Genomic DNA, 20,045 nt, shown 5'->3' on the forward strand with positions numbered 1-20,045 from the left:
GGTTCTTTAAAAAGTTTTTACCCATGGATTTCTAAATTAAGTGATGAACTGGACCATAGGCACATATAATAACATGAAGTGATTGGAACCAAACCATGTTCCAAATGCCTCTAAAAGCCACCTTCCCTTCTCTTTTCTGTTCTTCCTCTTGACCTTATACCATCTCCCTCTGCCTCTTGGCAGATAATGGAGTTTTATAGTTGTTCCCATTCCTTTTCTCTATAATACTCTATAGGTTCAATATCAGCGCTTTCATTTGGAAAATGACATTTAGCAACCATCTTTCATGGCACATCTCAGCTTTTAAAAATCAAGACAAATAGCTTCGGCTATGTCTGTGCTTATGAAGGACACTTATCGTCACATCACTATTATGCCTCTGGACACAAGTGTATATACGTGTAAGGTACCATTTTTCCCTTTTTGGTCCTTATCTCTGATTCAAGGTAGTGTGCTTGTTAGATAGCAGAATTAGCCAAATAGAAGGAGGTTCATTTATTTAATTCTTTCATTTTATTCAATCAGAAGGGATGAAAAGGCAAAAACACCCTTCTTTTGTCTTTACAGAAGACTGTGTCAGAGCAGCTTCAGAAATGCTATTCCCGTGATCAGATCTACATCTATGTTGGAGATATACTCATTGCAATTAACCCATTTCAGAATTTGGACCTTTATTCCACAAAGGTATGAAAGAAAATGACTTGTATTCTCTCATTTTGATCAAGTGCACTTTTTAACTCTTTTTTAATGGATAGAGGGATCGAATCTTTGATTTTATTAGTACAATAAAGGAAACTCCTAATGTAAAAACTCCCTCCACCAATACAGATCATAAACTATCTATAGCTTAAGTTTTAAATGATGTCCTGGATCTGAGATTAGGGGACTTACTTAAGGTCAAGCAGTTAGTATGTATCAGAGGCAAGATTCTAATCCAAGGCTTCCTTGCTCCAGGAAAGATATTTGCTCTACCCACGATGCAAAGCTGCCTTTAGAAATACTGCCTATGATCATTTCAATCAGCACATTGAAAAAAAAATCAGTATTTGTTAAAATCTTTACTCAAGATATTACAATCCTGTAGAGTCAACCTCAAAGACAGGAAGACCTAGGACCAAGTTCTACCTCTGACACACATTGGTTGTGTGCTCCCTGGGCAAATCACTTAACCCTTATTCTAGGCAACTCAGTAAAGCCATAAATCGCCAAAAAGATGTCAAGTTGCATTGATAGAGGGAGTCTCTAGACCTGGGTGTATCATGTGCTAATGAAATCACAGGACCAGCCCCTGTCCCCTGTTATACATATGATAGCCTTGGATTTTGCTTTTAAATTTCAGGATATATTTGTGAATAATTCAGGAGGTCTAGTTTTAAAAAAATAACACTTCACAAGTGACAGGTACATTCTGATTTGTCATGTCTTCTTTTCCTTCTAGCATTCAAAACTCTACATTGGAGCAAAGCGAACTGCCAACCCTCCCCACATCTTTGCAGTGGCAGACTTAGGCTATCAGTCCATGGTAACATATAATTCAGATCAGGTAAGACTCTTCTCATATCAGTTGCATTGATGCCATATGTTTTGGTGAATAGAGCACCAGTCCTGGAGTCTGGAAGTCCTGAGTTCAAATGTGGCCTCAGATACTTACTAGCTCTGTGACCCTGGGCAAGTCACTTAACTTCTGTTTAATTTAATTTCCTCAACTGTAAACTAGGGATAATAATAGCACCTAGCTTCCAGAGTTGTTGTGAGGATCAAATCAGATAGTAATTATACAGTGCTTAGCACAGTGCCTGGCATGTAATAAGCACTATTTAAATGTCAGCTATCATTATTATTATTATTATTATTATTATTATTATTATTATTATTATTATTATTATTATTTCTCAGTGTACTAGATTAAAATTCATTTAACATATAGACTTCAACTTCTATCTTCTCTTTTTTTTTCTTTTTTTTTTAAACCATACAGTGTATTGTCATTTCTGGAGAAAGTGGGGCTGGAAAGACTGAAAGTGCCCATCTCTTAGTTCAGCAGCTAACTGTTCTTGGAAAGGTAAACTAATTCACACACACACACACACACACACACACACACACACACACACACACTGTAGAGGTAGGGATTGAGCATGTGATTTCACTGGTATAGGGAGCTGCCAGGTAAAGATACTATTTCTACCAAAACTGATCTGCTCCTTCTCTGAAATTTATTGGGTGAAAGAGTTTCTTGGAGCATTGGGAGGTTATATGGCATTCCTAGAGTCCCCCAGTCAGGATATGTCAGAGGTAGACTTTGGGCTAGATGTTTCCTTTTTTTGAGGTCAGCTATCTATCCACTGCACCGTCAGCTTGACCAGTACAAGAGGATAGATCGTTAGGTGGAGAATTATGAGAGAGAGCTGCCAAAGGAGGTCATGGTTTCCAATCACTGGAGATCTTTAAGCAAAATCTAGATGACTACCTGGGGGAAGGAAGGGCTAACCTATAACAGGAGTTATTGTTTGGGCACTAGATTTTCTTGGACATCTCTTTCAGCTTTTTGTTTTTAACATTCTAAGAGGTAAGCAGATCAAGTATTATACAAGGAAGAAGCAGAATGGAGAGGTCAAATGCCTTTGTTGAGATCATATAACTAGTTATCTGGGGGTTATATGAATAAAGGATCCTGGGTTTCCACTTGTCAGGTACACTACATGCTAGTGGGGATTATTTTGGGGGTGTGGGGTGACTACATGGCTAATGATGACCCTTCCAAATCCGAAATTCTGTGAGGTCAAGATTTAAACATATACTTGATGGTCAGCTAGGTGGCACAGTGGCTAGAGTGCTGAGTCTGGAGTTAGGAGGACCTGAGTTCAAACCCAACCTCAGGTACTTATTAGCTATGTGACTCTAGGCAAGTCACTTAACTGTTTGCCTCAGTTTCCTCATCTGTAAAATGAGCTAGAGAAGGAAATGACGAACACTCCAATATCTTTGCCAAGAAAACTTCAAATGGGGTCATGAAGAGTCAGATGTGACTGAAAGGACTCAACAACAATATTCTGACCCCAAATGCATGTGTTGTTTCCATTACATCCCAGTGACTCAATACGCCTAATATACCATATTTCACTGTGAATGCATTGTGCAGCTAACTACATATTTAGGTTGAATAGGTGCCAGGCTGTAGTATATAACATAAAAGATTATTTGTTTATCAAAAAGATAGAAATGGACTTAATGTATGTGTGTACATACTTACATACATACATATGTATATATGTATATACCGTATTGTTAAAACTTTCTTTCTGTGTTATATTTTCTTTTATCTAGGCTAATAACAGAACTCTACAAGAGAAGATTCTCCAGGTGAACAATCTGGTGGAAGCTTTTGGCAATGCCTGCACTATTATTAATGATAATTCGAGCCGTTTTGGAAAATATTTAGAAATGAATTTCACCTCCACTGGCGTTGTGATTGGAGCTCAGATTTCAGAATACTTACTTGAAAAGTCCAGAGTTATCCACCAAGCTGTGTAAGTATACAGAAAACATCCACAGGTTTGGAGGAACTGTAATCAAATATGTTATTCCAGGGTTCATGATGTAATGTTCTTTACAGCAGCGTACTTGATATTTTCGTGGAATCATGATTTCATTAGTGTGGGTATACCCTCTACCTATGTAGCTTGCACTGATAGCTTACAAATTTGTCTCCCTGCCTTTAGACTCCCCCATTCCAACCTACCCTCCTTAGAACCCCTGAACTGATAGATTCAAAGCACAGATCTGACCGTGTCAGTTCTCTGCTCCAGAAGCTTCATTGCCTCCCTACTGCTTCTAGAGCAGCGATTATTAACCTTTTTTGGTGTTTTGGACCAATGTGACAGTCTGAAGTCTATGTTTCCCTTCTCAGAATAATGTTTTTACACACATAGAATAAATTGTAAAGAATTACAAAGAAAACCACTTATATGGGGAAATTCCTTCACTGTCTGTCTCCAAACTGTTTTTCAGGGTTATCTATCACCCATCACTCGCCTTCATGCACATTGTGTTCCAGCCAAGTTGTTTACTTGCTATTCCCTGAACACGATATTCCCTCCTCCATCTCTATGGCTTTGAACAGACTGTCCTCTATGCAAATATACTCCTTCCTCATCCCTACATTGTGTGTGTGTGTATGTATGTATATATTTGGATTCCCACCAACAGAATGTTAGCTGCCTTAAGGGCAGGAGCCATTTTATGTTTGTCTTGGTATTGCCGGCACAGTACCTGAAGTATAGTGCTTCATAATTGTTTGGTGAATGAATAAATGACCTCTTTCTTATCTCATGCTCCTCTTGTCAATGTCTTCAGATAAATCTTCCAGAAAGAAGCTAACCCAAGCCATGGATACCCTCCTCTTATTCTTTTAGTACAGAGGCTCTTAGTCTGGGGTTCATGGAAGGATTTCAGGGAGGAAATAAATATAGGTGGGGGAAAATTTACATCTTATTAAGTCAGTCTAGTTTGCTCTTCCATTCAATTCTGGGCCCAATTCATGTCCATACATTTTTTTTTCTTTCTTAGTTTCTTTCTTTCCTTTCTCTCCTCTCTTTCATTTCTTTCTTTTGCCTTTTCTTCCTCATCATCTTCTTCTCCTCCTTCTCTTTCTCCTTCTCCTCCTTTTCTTTCTCCTTCTCCTCTTTCTCTTTCTCCTTCTCCTCCTCCTCCTCCTCATCCTTCTTCTTCTTCTTCTTCTTCTTCTTCTTCTTCTTCTTCTTCTTCTTCTTCTTCTTCTTCTTCTTCTTCTTCTTCTTCTTCTCACACATTAATCATATCTGCCAGTTTGTGCAATATTCTATACCAATAGTCTCTTCTCACAACTCTTCTCTAGGGCTGCTCAGTCATTAAAAATCACACAACTGTTTCATTTTTAAAATTCTTTTGATTTACATTATTGTTGTAATTGTGTATATTGTCTTCTTGGTTCTGCCTCCTTCAATCTGCATTATTCTAATTTCTTTGAATTCTTCAAATTCATAGTTTCTTATTGTACAGTAATATTCCATTACATTCACGTATTGCCATTTGATTAGCCACTTCCCAAGTTTGTGGGCACTTATTTGTTTCCATTTCTTTACTAACACAGAAAGTATTGCTATGGATGCTTTCATATATATGGACCTTTCTTCCTGTATTTAATCTCATTGGGAAATGTGGATGGTATCCATGTCTACTTTTAGAATGTTAATACTCTATATTTACTACTCTCTATTATATGCTACTGTGTGTTCTACCTGTTTTATACTACTCTATGGTCAAATGTTAACATCATATTCATATTACTCTAAGGTAAACAGGGTCTTACAGATACTTGGTTATGTTGTAGTATCTTAGTAATGGATTTTTCATAATGACTAGAAGGAAGCAGGTTTATGCATACTCTTTCTATTTATCAAATATATTATGGCTGAGATTCTTGTCCAGATATGGATACTACTAGGTGGCCTTGGAGATTTCTTCCAATTCTGAAATTCTGTGATTTGGAGTGCTGGACTTAATCAGGAGACCGGTAGTTTTGACCCATCATTTAACTTTTCAGAACTAAAGTGTCTTCACCTATCAAATTGAGACAGTAATACTTCTTTATAAATAAGGGTGACCCAAGAAATGGGGAAATATAAATCAAGCATTATTCCAGAAAAAAAAATTGGGAAATTCGATTCTAATATAGAAAAATTTGTTTTAGACCCATGCCTTTCACTATATACATGAAAAAGTTCAAAATGTCTCAATGATGGATATATGGTCAATGGATATAAACATATTTAATGTTAATAGTAATAAATAACTATAATATTATTTAGTAACTAAAAGTTTACAAAGACTAAAAATGTGTTATGTCCTTTTATTCTCACAGTTACCCTGGGAGTTATATGTTATCCTCATTTTACAGATAAGGAAACTGAGGTAGACAGAGGTTATATTGCCTGCCCAGGGTCACACAGCCAGAAAACATCTGAGGCAGGACTTGAATGCAGAACCTCCTGATCCCAAGTTAAAAGTTCTACCCACTGCACTAAGTAGCTCTCAGAAAGACAATTCTCAAAAGAAGAAAGACAAGCTATTTACAGGCATATGAAAAGTGTTCTAATAATAAAACAAATACATGTTAAAAACACAAATTTGAGGTTCTATCCTATACTCATCATATTGACAAAGATGACAAAAAAGGAAAATAACAATTGTTGGAGGGGCTATGAAAGAATAAGTACACTGTGGTAACTGTTGCTGGAGCTACAAATTGACCTAAACATTCTTGAAGCAACTTGGAATTATACTTAAAAGGTCATTAATTGTACATATCCTTTGACTTAATGATGTCACTATTAGAATTTTACCACAAAAAAAAATCAAGGACAGAGGGAAAGGAAGCCATATATACAAAAATATTTATAGCAGCCCTTTTTCTTATAGCAAAGGACTGAAAACAAAGTGGATGTCCATAAATCAGGGAATTACTGAAACAAATTATGGTCACCTAAATGGATTAGAGTATTGTTGTGCCATAAGAATTAATTTTTTCCAATTTTTAAAAGATTTTTATTTAAAGTTTTGAGTTCTAAATTCTATCCCTTCCTCCCTCCTTTCCCTCTCCCCTCCCTCAGATTATAAGCAATCACATATAGGTTATACATATGCAATCATGCAAAATATTTTCATGGTAGTCATTTTGTATAAGACTTAAATTAAAAAATGAAAGAAAGTGAAAATAGCATGCTTCAATCTGTATTCAGTCAATATCAATTCTTTCTCTGGAGGCGGATAGTATGCTTCATCATTAGTCCTTTGGGATTGTCTTAGGTCACCGTGTTGCTGAGAATACCTAAGTCACTCACAGTTCTTCGTCAAATAATTTTGCTGTTACCGTATACAACATTCTCTTGGTACTGTTCATTTCACTTTGCATCAGTTCATGTAAGTGTTTCCAGGTTTTTCTGAAAACATCCTACTTGTCATTTCTTATAGCACAATAATATTCCATTACAATCATATACCACAGTTTATTTAGCCATTCCCCAATTGATGAACATCCCTTTGATTTCCAATTCTTAGCTACCACAAATAAGAACTGCTATAAATATTTTTGTACAAATATGTCCTTTTCCCTTTTTTTTTTTTTTGGATGTCCTTGGGATACAGATGTGGCAGTGGTATTGCTGGATCAAAGGGTATGTCCAGTTTTATAGTCCTTTGGGCATAGTTCCAAATTGCTCTCCAGAGTGGTTGGATCAGTTCACTCATCAACCAACAGTGCCTTAGTGTCCCTGTTTTTCTACACCCCCCCAACATCCAATATTTTCCTTTTATGACATATTAGCCACTCTGATAGGTATGAGGTAATACCTCAGAGATATTTTAATTTTCATTTCTCTGATCAATAGTAATTAAGAGCATTTTTTCATATGACTATAGATAGCTTTGATTTCTTTGAAAACTGCCTGTTCACATCTTTTGATCATTTATCAATTAGGGAATGACTTGTATTTTTATAAATTTGACTCAGTTCTCTATATATTTATAATAAGGCCTTTAACAGAGATATTTATTGCAAAAAAATTTCTCAGTTTTCTGCTTTCCTTATAATTTTGGTTGTATTGGTTTTGTTTGTGCAAAAACTTTAATTTTATAAAATCAGAATCATCTATTTTACATTTTATAACGTTCTCGATATCTTCTTTGGTCCTAAATTTTTGCCTTTTTCATAAATTTCACAGATAAACTATTCCATGCTCTCTTAATTTGCTCATGGTATCACCCTTTATGTGTAAATCATATACCCATTTTGACCTAATCTTGGGATACAGTGTGAAATGTTGGTCTATGTCAAGTTTTTCCCATAGTGTTTTACAGTTTTCCCAGCAGTTTTTGTCAAATAGTGAGTTTTTGTTCCAAAAGCTTGGCTCTTTGGGTTTATCATATACTAGATTACTATAGTCATTTACTATAATTTACTGTAATTAGTATAATGTAATTAGTACCTAATCTATTCCACTGATCTATTTCTTAGCCAGTACCAGATTGTTTTGATAATTACTGCCTTATAATACAGTTTGAGATCTGGTATGGCTAAACCACCTTCTTTTGCATTTTTTTTTTGATTCCCTTGATATCCTTGAACTTTTGTTCTTCCAAATGAATTTTGTTAATATTTTTTCTAGCTCTACAAAATACTTTTTGATAGTTTAATTTGTATTGCACTGAATAAATAGATTAATTTGGGTAGAATTGCCATTTTTATTATATTGGCTCAGCCTACCCATGAGCAATTCATATTTTTCTAATTATGTTTAGATATGACTTTATTTTTGTGAAAACAGTTTTGTAGTTGTGTTCATATAGTTCCTGTCTTGGCAGGCAGACTCCCAGGTATTTCATATTATCTACAGTTATTTTAAATGGAATTTCTCTTTCTATCACTTGATGCTAGACTTTGTTGGTAATATATAGAAATACTGATGATTTATGTGAATTTATTTTGTATCCTGCAACTTTACTAAAGTTGTTAACAATTTCAAGTAGTTTTTTTATTTTTTCATTTTTTTATATAAATTTATTTTCAGTTTTCAATATTTACTTCCATAAGATTTTGAGTTCCAAATTCTCACCCCATCTCACCCCTCCCCCCACCCCAAGCTGGCATGCATTCTGAATATCCCTTCCCCTAATCTGTCCTCTCTTCTATCTCTTCCCCCCTTCCCTTATCCCCTTCCCCTTCTATTTTCCTGTAGGGCAGGACAGACTTCTGTACCCCATTTCCTGTATTTCTTATTTCCCAGTAGCATGTGAAAACATTTTTTTAAACATATGTTTTTAAGACTTTAAGTTTCAAATCTTCTCCCTTCCTCCCTCCCCACCCACCCTCATTGAAAAGGCAAGCAACTCAATATAGGTTATACATGTGCAGTTATGCAAAACACTTTCATAGAAGACATGTTGTGAAAAACTAACTCTATTTCCCTTAATCCTATCCTGCCCTCCCATTTATTCTACTCTTTCTTTTGACCCTGTCCCTCTTCAGAAGTATTTGCTTCTGATTACCCCCTTTCCCAATCTGCCCTCCTCTCTATCATCCCCCTGCTCTCTTGTCCCCTTCTCCCCCTATTTTCCATAGGGTAAGACAGATTTCCTTACCCAATTGAATGTGTATGTTATTCCCTCCTTAAGCCAAATCCTATGAGAATAAGATTCACTCATTCCCTCTCACCTTTCCCCATTTCCCCTCCACTGTAAGAGCATTTTCTTTTCTCTTTTTGTTTTTGTGAGATAATTTACCCCATTCTACCCCTCCCTTCCTTCTTCTCCAAACATAATCCTCTCTCACCCCTTAATTTTATTCTCCGGATATGACCCCTTAATCTTCAACTCACCCTGTGCCTTCTGTCTATCTATCTATCTATCTATCTATCTATCTACCTATACATACATATAATTTTTTTCCCCAAAACTACCTTAATACTGACAAAGGTCTCGTGAGTTATAAATATCATCTTTCCATGCAGGAATGTAAACAGTTCAACCTTAATAAGTCTCTTATGATTTCTCTTTCCTGTTTACCTCTTCATGTTCCACTTGAGTCTTGTATTTGAAAGTCAAACTTTCTATTCAGCTCTGGTCTTTTCATCAAGAAGGCTTGAAAGTCCTCTAGTTCACTGAATGACCATTTTTTTCCCCTGAAGGATCATACTCAGTTTTGCTGGGTAGGTGATTCTTGGTTGTAATCCTATCTCCTTTGCCCTCCAGAATATTATATTCCATGCCCTGCGGTCCTTTAATGCTAAATCTCGTGTTATCCTGATTGTGTTTCCACAGTACTTGAATTGTTTCTTTCTGGCAGCTTGTAATATTTTCTCCTTGACCTGGGAACTCTGGAATTTGGCTACAACATTCCTAGGAGTTTTCCTTTGGGGATCTCTTTTAGGAGGAGATTGGTGGATTATTTCCATTTCTATTTTGCCCTCTGTTTCTACTATATCAGTGCAGTTTTGTTTCATAATTTCTTGAAAGATAATGTCTAGGCTCTTTTTTTGATCATGGCTTTCAGATAGTCCAATAATTTTTAAATTCTCTCTCCTGGATCTATTTTCCAGGTCAGTTGTTTTTCCAATGAGATATTTCACATTTTTCTATTTTTCATTCTTTTGGATTTGTTTTACAGTGTCTTGATTTCTCATAAAGGCACTAGCCTCCAATTGCTCTATTCTAATTGGAAGTATTTTCTTCAGTAATCTTTTGGACTTCCTTTTCCATTTGGCCAATTTTTCTTTTTAGGGCATTCTTCTCCTCATTGGCTTTTTGGACCTCTTTTGCCATTTGGGTTAGGCTATTTTTTAAGGTGTTTTTTCTTCAGTATTTTTTCGGGTCTCCTTTAGCAAGCTGTTGACTTGTTTTTCATGATTTTCTTGCATCACTCTCATTTCTCTTCCCAGTTTTTCCTCTACTTCTCTTACTTGCTTCTCAAAATCCCTTTTGAGCTCTTCCAAGGCCTGGGACTGATTCATTTTATTCTTGGAAGCTTTGGATGTAGGAGCTTTGACTTTGTTGTCTTCTTCTGGTTGTATATTTTGATCTTCTTTGTCACCAAAGTAAGATAATATAGTCTGACTCTTTTTGCACTGCTTGCTCATGATCCCGGCCCAATTACTTGAGTTTTAAACTCTTTGTTAAGGTAAGAGTCTGCTTCCAGTGTGGAGAATGTACTGTCCCAAGCTTCAGGGGTTTATATAGCTGTTTTCAGAGATACTTGTAGGGATCCATAAATTTTCAGTTCTTGCAAGGTGGTATGATAAGGGGCGAGGTGTTTACTCCTTTCCTGGCCTGTGCTGTGGTCTATTAGTGACCACAAGCACTCCTTTCTGCCCTGGAACTGTGAGGAAGGTTTCCTGTCCACAGCCACTACAAGCTCCACTGTGCCAGCACTCCTCCTCACCCCAGGACCCCCATCCAGAACTGTGACCCAGATCCAAGCACGGGCAAAGCAAGAAATTCCTGCCTCAGCATCAGCAGAGAGATCCCTGCAATCCCCCTCTGATCAGCCACTGGATTCCCCCTCAGTCTGTGGGCTGGAAGCTCGGGAAGCAGCTGCCCACCGCAGGGCCACGCTCTTGGGGAATGGAGCTGAGACCCCGCCTTCCTCTCTCAGCACTGCAGAAACAGACTTTTCCCACTGACCTTCTAAGTTTTCTTTGGCATTCGTGGATTGAGGAGTCTGGAAACCGGCACAGCTGCCCGTGATTCAGTCCTCTGAGGCCTGCTCCAGGTTTGCTGTGGCCTGTGTGTCCACGCTATGCTGTGCTCCACTCCCAGCCCACCAAGATTTGCCTTTCTGATCAATCATCCAGGTTGTCTTGGGCTGGAAATTTGTTTCACTCTGTCTTTTTGTGGGTTAAGCTGCCTTAGAATTTGTTTAGAGCCATTTTGATAGGTATTTGGAGGGGGTTGGGGGAAAGCTCAAGCAAGTTGCTGCTTTCACTCCACCATCTTGGCTCTGCCCCGCTCAAGTAGGTTTTTTTTAGTTGATTCTCTAGAATTTCCTAAACCTAACATCATATCATTTGCAAAAAAAATGATAGTTTTATTTCCTCATTGCCTATGTAATTCCTTTAATTTCTTTTTCTTCTCTTATTGCCATAGATAACATTTCTAGCACAATATTAAATAATAGAGGTGATAATGGGCATCCTGGCTTCGCCCTGATTGTACTGAGAATGCTTCTAACTTATCCATTACAGATACTCGCTGATGGTTTTAGATAGATACTGCTTATCATTTTAAGGCGCATTCCTCTTATTCCTATACTCTCCATTGTTTTTAATAGGAATGAGTACTGTATTTTGTTAAAAGCTTTTTCAGCATCTATTGAGATAAATATAGTTTCCATTCATTTTGTTATTGATATGGTCAAGTATGTTGATAGTTTTCCTGACATTGAACCAACCCTGCATCCCTGGTATAAATCCCACCTAGTCATCGTGCATGATCTTGATGGTATACTGCTGTAATCTCTTTGCTAGCATTTTATTTAGAAATTTGCATCAATATTCACTGGGGAAATTGGTCTCTAATTTTCTTTCTTTCTTTTGGTTCTTCCTCGTTTGGTTATTAGCAAACATTTGTGTTGTAAAAGGAATTTGGTAGAATTCCTTCTTCACCTATTAATCCATTCTGCTCTCCTACTCCATTTTATAGGAGAGTTCATCCCATTCACATTTATAGCTGTGATAATTGTGATAACTAACTGTGTATTTTCCTCAATGCTATTTTCACTTGTTTATCCCCCTTTCTCTCTTATTCCCCACCCTTTCCCTCATAAGTGTTTTACTTCTGATCACTGCGTTCCCCAGTATACCCTCCCTTTTATCAATTCTTTCTCCCCGTTCTATTATTCGATCCCTTTTACTTCCTTATAGGGTAAGATTTTTATATCCAACTGAGTATGTTATTCCCTCTTTAAGCTAGTTTTGATGAGAGTAAGGTTTAAGCTTTACTCACCACCTCAAACCCCCATTTTCCCCTCCATTATAATAGCTCTTTCATGCCTCTTTTATGTGAGATAATTTACCCTCATTCAATCTCTGCCCTCCTTCCTCTGTCCGTCTTTTAGTGCAATTTTCACTCATTCCTTTGTTTTGTTTTGTTTTTGGGAGTATCATCCTGCCAAACTCACTTTATATCCACGCCCTCTGTCTAAATATATTACTTCTAATTGCTCTTATAGTAGTAATAAAGTTCTTAAGAGTCATAAATATTATCTTGCCCTATAGAAATATAAACAGTTTAACTTTATTGAATTTCTTATATTTCTATCTCTTGCTTCTTTTTTACCTTTTAATGCTTTCTTTGAGTCTTATATTATTCATTCATCTCTGGTCTTTTCATTAAGAATGCTTGAAAGTCCTCTGTTTCATTGAATATCCTTTTTTCCCCTGAAGGATTATATTCATTTTTGCTGAGTAGGTGATTCTTGGTTGTAATCCTAACTCTTATGCTTCCAGTATATCGTATTCCAAGGCCTCTGGTTCTTTAATGTGGAAGCTGCCGAATTCTGTATAATCCTGACTGTAGCTCCATGATATCAAAATTGTTTCTTTTTGACTGTGTATAATACTTTTTTCTTGATCTGTTAGCTGTGGAATTTGGCTATGATGTTTCTGGGAGTTTTCATTTTGGGATCTCTTTCAGGCAGTGATTGTTGTAGTTTTCTTTGAAAGATGTCCAGGCTTTTTTTTTTTAATCATGGTTTTCAAGTAGTCCAGTAATTCTTATATGATCTCTCCTGGATCTATTTTTTAGGTCAGTTATTTTTCCAATGAGAAATTTCACATTTTCTTCTTTTCTTTTACTTTTTTTATTTTGTTTTATCATATCTTAATGTTTCATAGAGTCATTAGTCTCCACTTGTTCAATTCTAATTGTTAAGGAATTGTTTTCTTCAGTGAGATTATGTACTTCTTTTTCCATTTAGCCAATTTTATTTTTTGAGGAGTTATTTTTCTCAGTAAATTTTTGTATATCTTTTCCCATGCTATTGATTCTTTATTCATGATTCTCTTGCATTACTCCCCTTTATTTTCCCAATTTTTCTTTTACATCTCTAATTTGCTTTTTAAAATCCTTTTAAATGTTTTCTAGGAATTCTTTATGGGCCTGAGACCAAATTACATTTTTCTTTGAGGCTTCATATGTAGCCATTTTGACATTATTATCTTCTTCTAAGTTTATACCTTGATCCTCTCTATCACTATAGTAACTTCCTTTAGTCAAACTCTTTTTTGGGTTTGGGTATTTTTGCTCATTTTTCTGCCTTTTTTGTGACTTGGTGTTTTTATGTGACAGTTGGACTCTGATCCTGTACCGTCCCAAGCTTTTTGTGCTGGGGCTCTGGATCTTACTGCTGGCTTTCAATGGACTTCATGGCTTAGCTGCTTGCTTTCTCTGGAGGGTAGGCATCCCTCTGGCTTGGACTGGGGAGTGGGACTTCTCTGTTGGCCTCCCTGGGTGTGGGATTTAGCTGCTCACCTGCTGCAGGGGTGGGGCCCCACTGCTGGATTACTATGGAAAAAGGGCCTCTCTGGTGGTAGGCCCCAGGGGTAGGGTATTGCTGTTGACCACTCTCAGGATGCAGCTTCTCTACTGGTCAGCAATGGGGTCAAGGCCTGGCTGGTGGCTTGTGCTGGAAGTGGGGGTCACTGTGATGGGGCCTTGCTGCCGTGCACAGACTATTCACTTGCTGAGGGGTCTGCTGGGTTGCAAGAGGGTGGCTCCTCAGTGGTGGATTGTCCCAGGCTTCGAGCCTTCCTGAAAGCCCCCTTCTATGAGGCTGGCTGCTGCTGCTGCTCTTGGACCATGCTCTCCTCCCACTCCAGTGAGACAGGCCTTTCTTGTTGAGCTGATAAGCTGCTTCCCTACACCTAAGTCAATTCTGAGGCAGTTTTCTAGTTGTTTGGAGGGGAATTTTGGAGGGATTCAGAGGGTTCTTACTCCACTATCTTGGCACTGGAAGTCCAAAGAATTAATTAAAGAGGCAATTTTGAGAAACCTGGGAAGACTTATATGCCTGGTGGAGAGTGAAATGAATAGAACTAGGGAAAAATGTATACATTGACCATAAAATTATAAAGGAAAACAGCATTGAAAGACTTAAGAACTCTGATTAATTCAGTAATCATGTATGATTCCAGAAGAATGATGATAAAGAATGCTTCTCACTTCTTAGTGGAGAGGTAGTGAACTGCAGGTAAAAACTGTACATGCATTTTCCGGCAGGACCAATACAACAAATTTGTTTTGCTGGAATATACTTATTTCTTACAAGGATGGGATTTTATTTCAGGAGGGGGTGCTGCTGTTTGAATGGAGGTAGTGATTATGATAAAAGAAGAAAAATAAAAAAGAATCAATGTTACTTTTTTGTTTTTTATTTTCAGTTCCAAATTCTCTTCCTCCCTCTACGCCCTCCACCAGCCACTGAGAAGGCAAGAAATATGGTACCTATTAAACATATGAAGTGATGCAAAACATATTTCCATGTTAGCCATGTTGCGCAAAATAAATAAAGAAGAAAAAATATTCTTCAATTTGCACTCAGAACCCATCAGTTCTCTGTCTGAAGGTGGATAGCATTTTTCATCATGAGTTCTTTGGAACTGTTATGTTTCATTGTATTGATCAGAATTTCTAAGTCTTCCACACTTGGTCATAATTATATTTTTGCTTTTACTAGATATGTTGTTCTCCTGGTTCTGCTCACTTCACTTTGTGTCGGTTCATATAAGTCTCAGGTTTTTCTGAAACCATCCTGCTTGTCATTTCTAATAGCATAATAGTATTCCATCACAATAATATTCCTTAACTTGTATAGCCATTCCCCAATTGGTGGGTATCTCCTCTGTTTCTAATTATTTGTCCAAACAAAAAGAGTTACTATAGATATGTTTGTTTGTATATATGGGCCCTTTCCCTTTTTCTTTGATCATTCTGGGTTATAGACCTAGTAGAGGTATTGCTTAGTAAGAAGATATGCACAGTTTGGGCATGGTCCCAAGTTGTTCTCCAGGAAAGTTGTACTAATTCACAGATCCACAAACAGTGCATTAGTGTACATATTTTCCCATATCCCTTCAAACATTTGTCATTCCTTTTCTGTCATCTTAGCCAATCTGATGTGTATAAGGAGGTACCTCAGTTGTTTTCATTTTTATTTCTCTAATTACTAGTGACTTACAGCATTTCTCATATAATTATTGATAGCCTCGATTTCTTCTTCTGAAAAATACTTGCTAATGTTCTTTGACCAATTATGTATTGGAGAATGGCTTTTACTCTTATAAATTTGGTTCAGTTACCTATATATTGGTAGGAAAGAGGTCTTTATCAAAGATTTTCTTCCGAATTCTGCTTTCTTCCTAATTTTGGCTACATTGGTTTTGTTTCTGCAAACCCTTATTAATTTAATGTAATCAAAAGCCACTTTTTAAAATACATAGAATAGAATAGAAGGAAGTTCAGAAGGAGATACAAATCCATATTACAGTTAGTGTACATTTAAAAAAAACCTTTATGTGGTAGATTCATAGTTTCACATACACCCCTCTTTTTCTGTCCTTTGTATATGGAAATTTACTTGTTTGTTAATTATTATTGAGTTCATGATCTTAAAAATGATATAAAATCAATATTTCCTCTAAGAATTGCAATCATTTTGGAGAGAGCAAGTCAGTTAACATCAAAATCTCCTATTCACATGTTAGACAGTAGAGTGAAGAAAATGAGTTAACTGCATTTCACCTTTAATTGTATAAAATAAAATGTCATACTGTCCATTCACAAAAAAAAAGTCAGAAAATCTATGGCAAAACAGGCATAATACTACTCCTTTGGTATAATAGAAACTATTAGAGAAACTATTGTTCAACATGCCCTGCTGCATTTTGAGACACTCATTTTGGAACTTCCTAAAAAGTATAAATGAAAGGTTACAACTACAAGTCAATGGAAAACAAAATTCTTAGACTGATTTTTTGAAAGAAGTATGTAGTATGCAATGTGTTACTAGATTAATCTGACTTTTAGACTAGTAATCCTTCTACTTGCGACCATATCCTAAGGATATAAGAAAGGAAAAAGTTTTTTTTTAAGATCACCTATCAAAAATACACATGATGCTCTTATGTGTAATAGTGAAGAACTAGAAAACCACCTATATATCCAAGGTTCTTGGAATGATTGAATAAAGTGTGGTATATTATAGTAATGTAACATTATTTCACTGTCAAAATGTAATTGCTTAATACAAAGACATATAAGAACACTAAGTAGGAAGTAAGACCAAAAAAAAAAAAGCAGAAGCAGTTCACACATTCGGTTCAATTCGACAAAGCATTTATTAAGAACCTACTATATGCAATGCATTGTGTTATGTACTGAGAATACAAAAATAAAATGACAAAGTCCTTACCCTCAAGTATCTGATGTTATACTAGGGGCAATGTAGGATCAATGCAAATAAATAAATATAAGTTCATCTGAGGGGAAAGAGTGCTAACAAGTAACTAGGAAAGGCTCCTATGAGAGATGGCTTCTGAGGTGAGCCTTAAAGAAAGCTAAGAAGTGGCAGTGAGGTGAAAGTGCATCCCCAGTGCGTGGTACAGAAGCAATGGAATGCAAAGTTTGGGGATCAGCAGATTGGCTAGTTTGGCTAAAGGGAAGCCATGTGAAATATTACTGAAAAGGAAAGCTGAGGTGTCCAACTATGGCTACAAAGAACCACGAGTAAAATGTGTCTTTCCTTCTTATTAGAGACATGCTAGACTGTGGGTTCAGAAGGAGACATACATTTTCAGACATAGCAAATGTGTTTGTTTTGCTTGCTGATTTGTTTATTACAGGGGATTGTTATATTTGTTTTTATTACAGGGGTGGGGGGAAGGATTATTGAGAAATGCCAATGATGCAAAAAAGGAACAAAATAACAAAGAAGGAAGAGGAAAAGGAAAGAAGGAAGGAAAAATGAAAGGAGGGAGGAAAAGAAGGAAGGAAGGAAGGAAGGAAGGAAGGAAGGAAGGAAGGAAGGAAGGAAGGAAGGAAGGAAGGAAGGAAGGAGGAAGGAAGGAAGGAGGAAGGGACAGAGGGGGAGATTTTTAGTGCTAAGGTGAGGAGTTTATATTTTATCCCAGAGGCAACAAGAAATAACACAAATCTTATAAGTAGAAGACAGATAAAAAAGAGATCAGAAGTGAGCACAGAGTAAAAAGATTGTTATTTTGTTAAAGCGCACATGTATTTTCCCTTTTATCCAAATAACGAGTTTACACTTTTAAGTGCGATTTCATTGATACTTTTGTTTATTTTTCTTAAGGTTGTTCTAAAAAGGCACTTTTTTTTTCTAAATAGTAAGTCTAGTGTACCGCTACTACCAAGATCCATGGGAGAAGGTTGGCACTGACATTTTAATACAAATTTGATGAAACAAGTTTAGCAAGTAGTAACTAACCTTACTTACCATTTCACTAACTTTTTTTTCTTGTTTCAGTGGAGAGAAAAATTTCCATATTTTTTATTACATCTATGCGGGTTTGGCTGAAAAGAAAAAATTGGCCCACTACAAATTGCCTGAAAATAAACCTCCCAGGTAACATAGAGAACTGCTCTTTGGGACATGAAATAATTTTGTTTTCCAGTGACTTTTAGTCATAACCTTTCCTTCATACATCTTTTCAGGTACCTCCAAAATGAACATCTCAGAATACAACAGGACTTGTTGAATAACAGTTTCTATAGGTCTCAATTTGGATTAATTGAGCAATGCTTCAAAGTGATAGGTTTCACAATGGAGGTGAGTTTTAATGAAGTTCAAGCCTCTCTTTTGATCAGGAATGAGTAAACACATTTATGGCACCAGGACTGATATAGTGGCGGCATATCATAAGTGCTCATTGATCAATAATGACACAAATCACATGGTCGTAGATTTGATCTGTAATTATTTTCATCATTTAACTCAGATTTCTTTTATTTATTTTCTATTTCTGAATGATTGCTCCTTATCTTATTATTTTCATACATTGCCCAGGGTTGTGTGAGAGGATAAAATTGTTCACTGGGTATATATTGGACTTACAGATAGGCACATGACCTCCTCCAGATCATTAGTGAGGGCTCAATTGAGTTTTAATTTCCATTTCCTGAGTGATGCCCTTGAAGCCATAAAGAGTTAGTGTGTGTCCTCATAAATGCTTAATTTATGAGAGTTAATTTAGTCACTTTGTGTGTCTTGATATATAAAAATAGCTTAGGTTTACAAAACAGTTTATGCCTTTCCATAAACTTAGAAAGTTTTGTTAGCTGGGCATATCATAAAAAGTCATTGATAGAAATGCACCATCAAGTTATTCAAAATGTGTATAATGAAGATATCAATCCTATTCATTTAGAGGTCTGTAGATTTTTTAAATTGTTTTCTGGTAATGTAACCTCACTTATATAATCAAAGCTTTTCAGAAGCTGCCTCAGCACAAATGAAGCAGTGTGCTGTAACTCAAAGAAAACTGAGTTTAAGCTCTGCACCTCAATTTCCAGGTCTAAAACTGACTAGCTGTGTGACCCTGGACAAGTTATTTAACCTCTCTAATCCTCAGTTTCCAGATCTGCAAAATGGCTATTAGTATATATTACCTACTTCACAGAAATACTGTGAGGAAGGAACTTTGTCAACTGTAAAATGTTACATGAATCTGAGTTGTTATTATTATGCTAAAATTATACTAAATGGATTCCTTTGCAGTCTTTGAATTTTGACACGTGCTTTTCTTATTTTATTTTCAAGAGGGTAGGCTAAGTTGACCCCTTGGCTTTATTTCCATCCCTATTCTGATTCCCTACATATCAGCCAAGTAGAATGGTTTTAACTTTCCATTGCTGATGTAGCACTTGTGTGGATCCTTACCATTTTATTTCTGTATTCTGTTTCTACATTTTGACTTCACAGTTTATTAAAGATCTGACTTCATGGGATCCTCCAAATATAGGGAATTGCTTTTCCTCACTGACTTTGACAATAAATAATTGTGCTGGTTTTCGCAATGAATATAATTTGCTCAAAGGCCTAAGCACATATGTCATGAGGTCATGTTTGTAGTTGAGCATACTCAGAAAGGATGGAGGACAAATATGAATCACTCTACAAACAGCAGAAGTTGGAGAACCCCCAAAATTTTTTTAGTTGTCTAAAAGAGAGTATTTCCTAAGCTTTTTTCTTTGTGGAAATTGAATGTAAGTAATTAGTGTTCATGTAATATAAAGATTTGGGGGGATTATTTTGTGCTATTTTTCTAGATTTTTATTTTAGTTTCATGATAATATGAAAATAGACTCTAAACTCCCCAAGGGCAGGACTCTTTCCTATTTGTCTTTAATCCCCAGTTCCTGGCATGTTTTAGGCATTCAATAAATGTTTGTTGAATTCAAATAGATTATGAAAAACCACTTGCATTGTGGTTAGATAG

The 20,045-nt window shown here is 36.4% G+C and overlaps 1 protein-coding gene across 1 annotated transcript in view; it reads left to right on the forward strand.

Annotated features, from left to right (window-relative positions):
- The window catches only part of MYO3A (myosin IIIA), a 259,169-nt gene that overhangs the window by 116,143 nt on the left and 122,981 nt on the right, over positions 1–20,045 (forward strand). The window contains exons 10-15 of the mRNA XM_078151955.1: positions 568–684; positions 1,439–1,543; positions 1,979–2,062; positions 3,328–3,530; positions 18,074–18,172; positions 18,262–18,376. Of these exons, the coding sequence (XP_078008081.1) occupies positions 568–684; positions 1,439–1,543; positions 1,979–2,062; positions 3,328–3,530; positions 18,074–18,172; positions 18,262–18,376 (723 nt within the window). The remainder of the gene's footprint in view (positions 1–567; positions 685–1,438; positions 1,544–1,978; positions 2,063–3,327; positions 3,531–18,073; positions 18,173–18,261; positions 18,377–20,045) is intronic.

Source organism: Phascolarctos cinereus, unplaced genomic scaffold (genome assembly GCF_003287225.1).
Source record: "Phascolarctos cinereus isolate Bilbo 61053 unplaced genomic scaffold, phaCin_HiC Scaffold_1;HRSCAF=81, whole genome shotgun sequence".
NCBI classification, from domain to species: Eukaryota; Metazoa; Chordata; class Mammalia; order Diprotodontia; family Phascolarctidae; genus Phascolarctos; species Phascolarctos cinereus.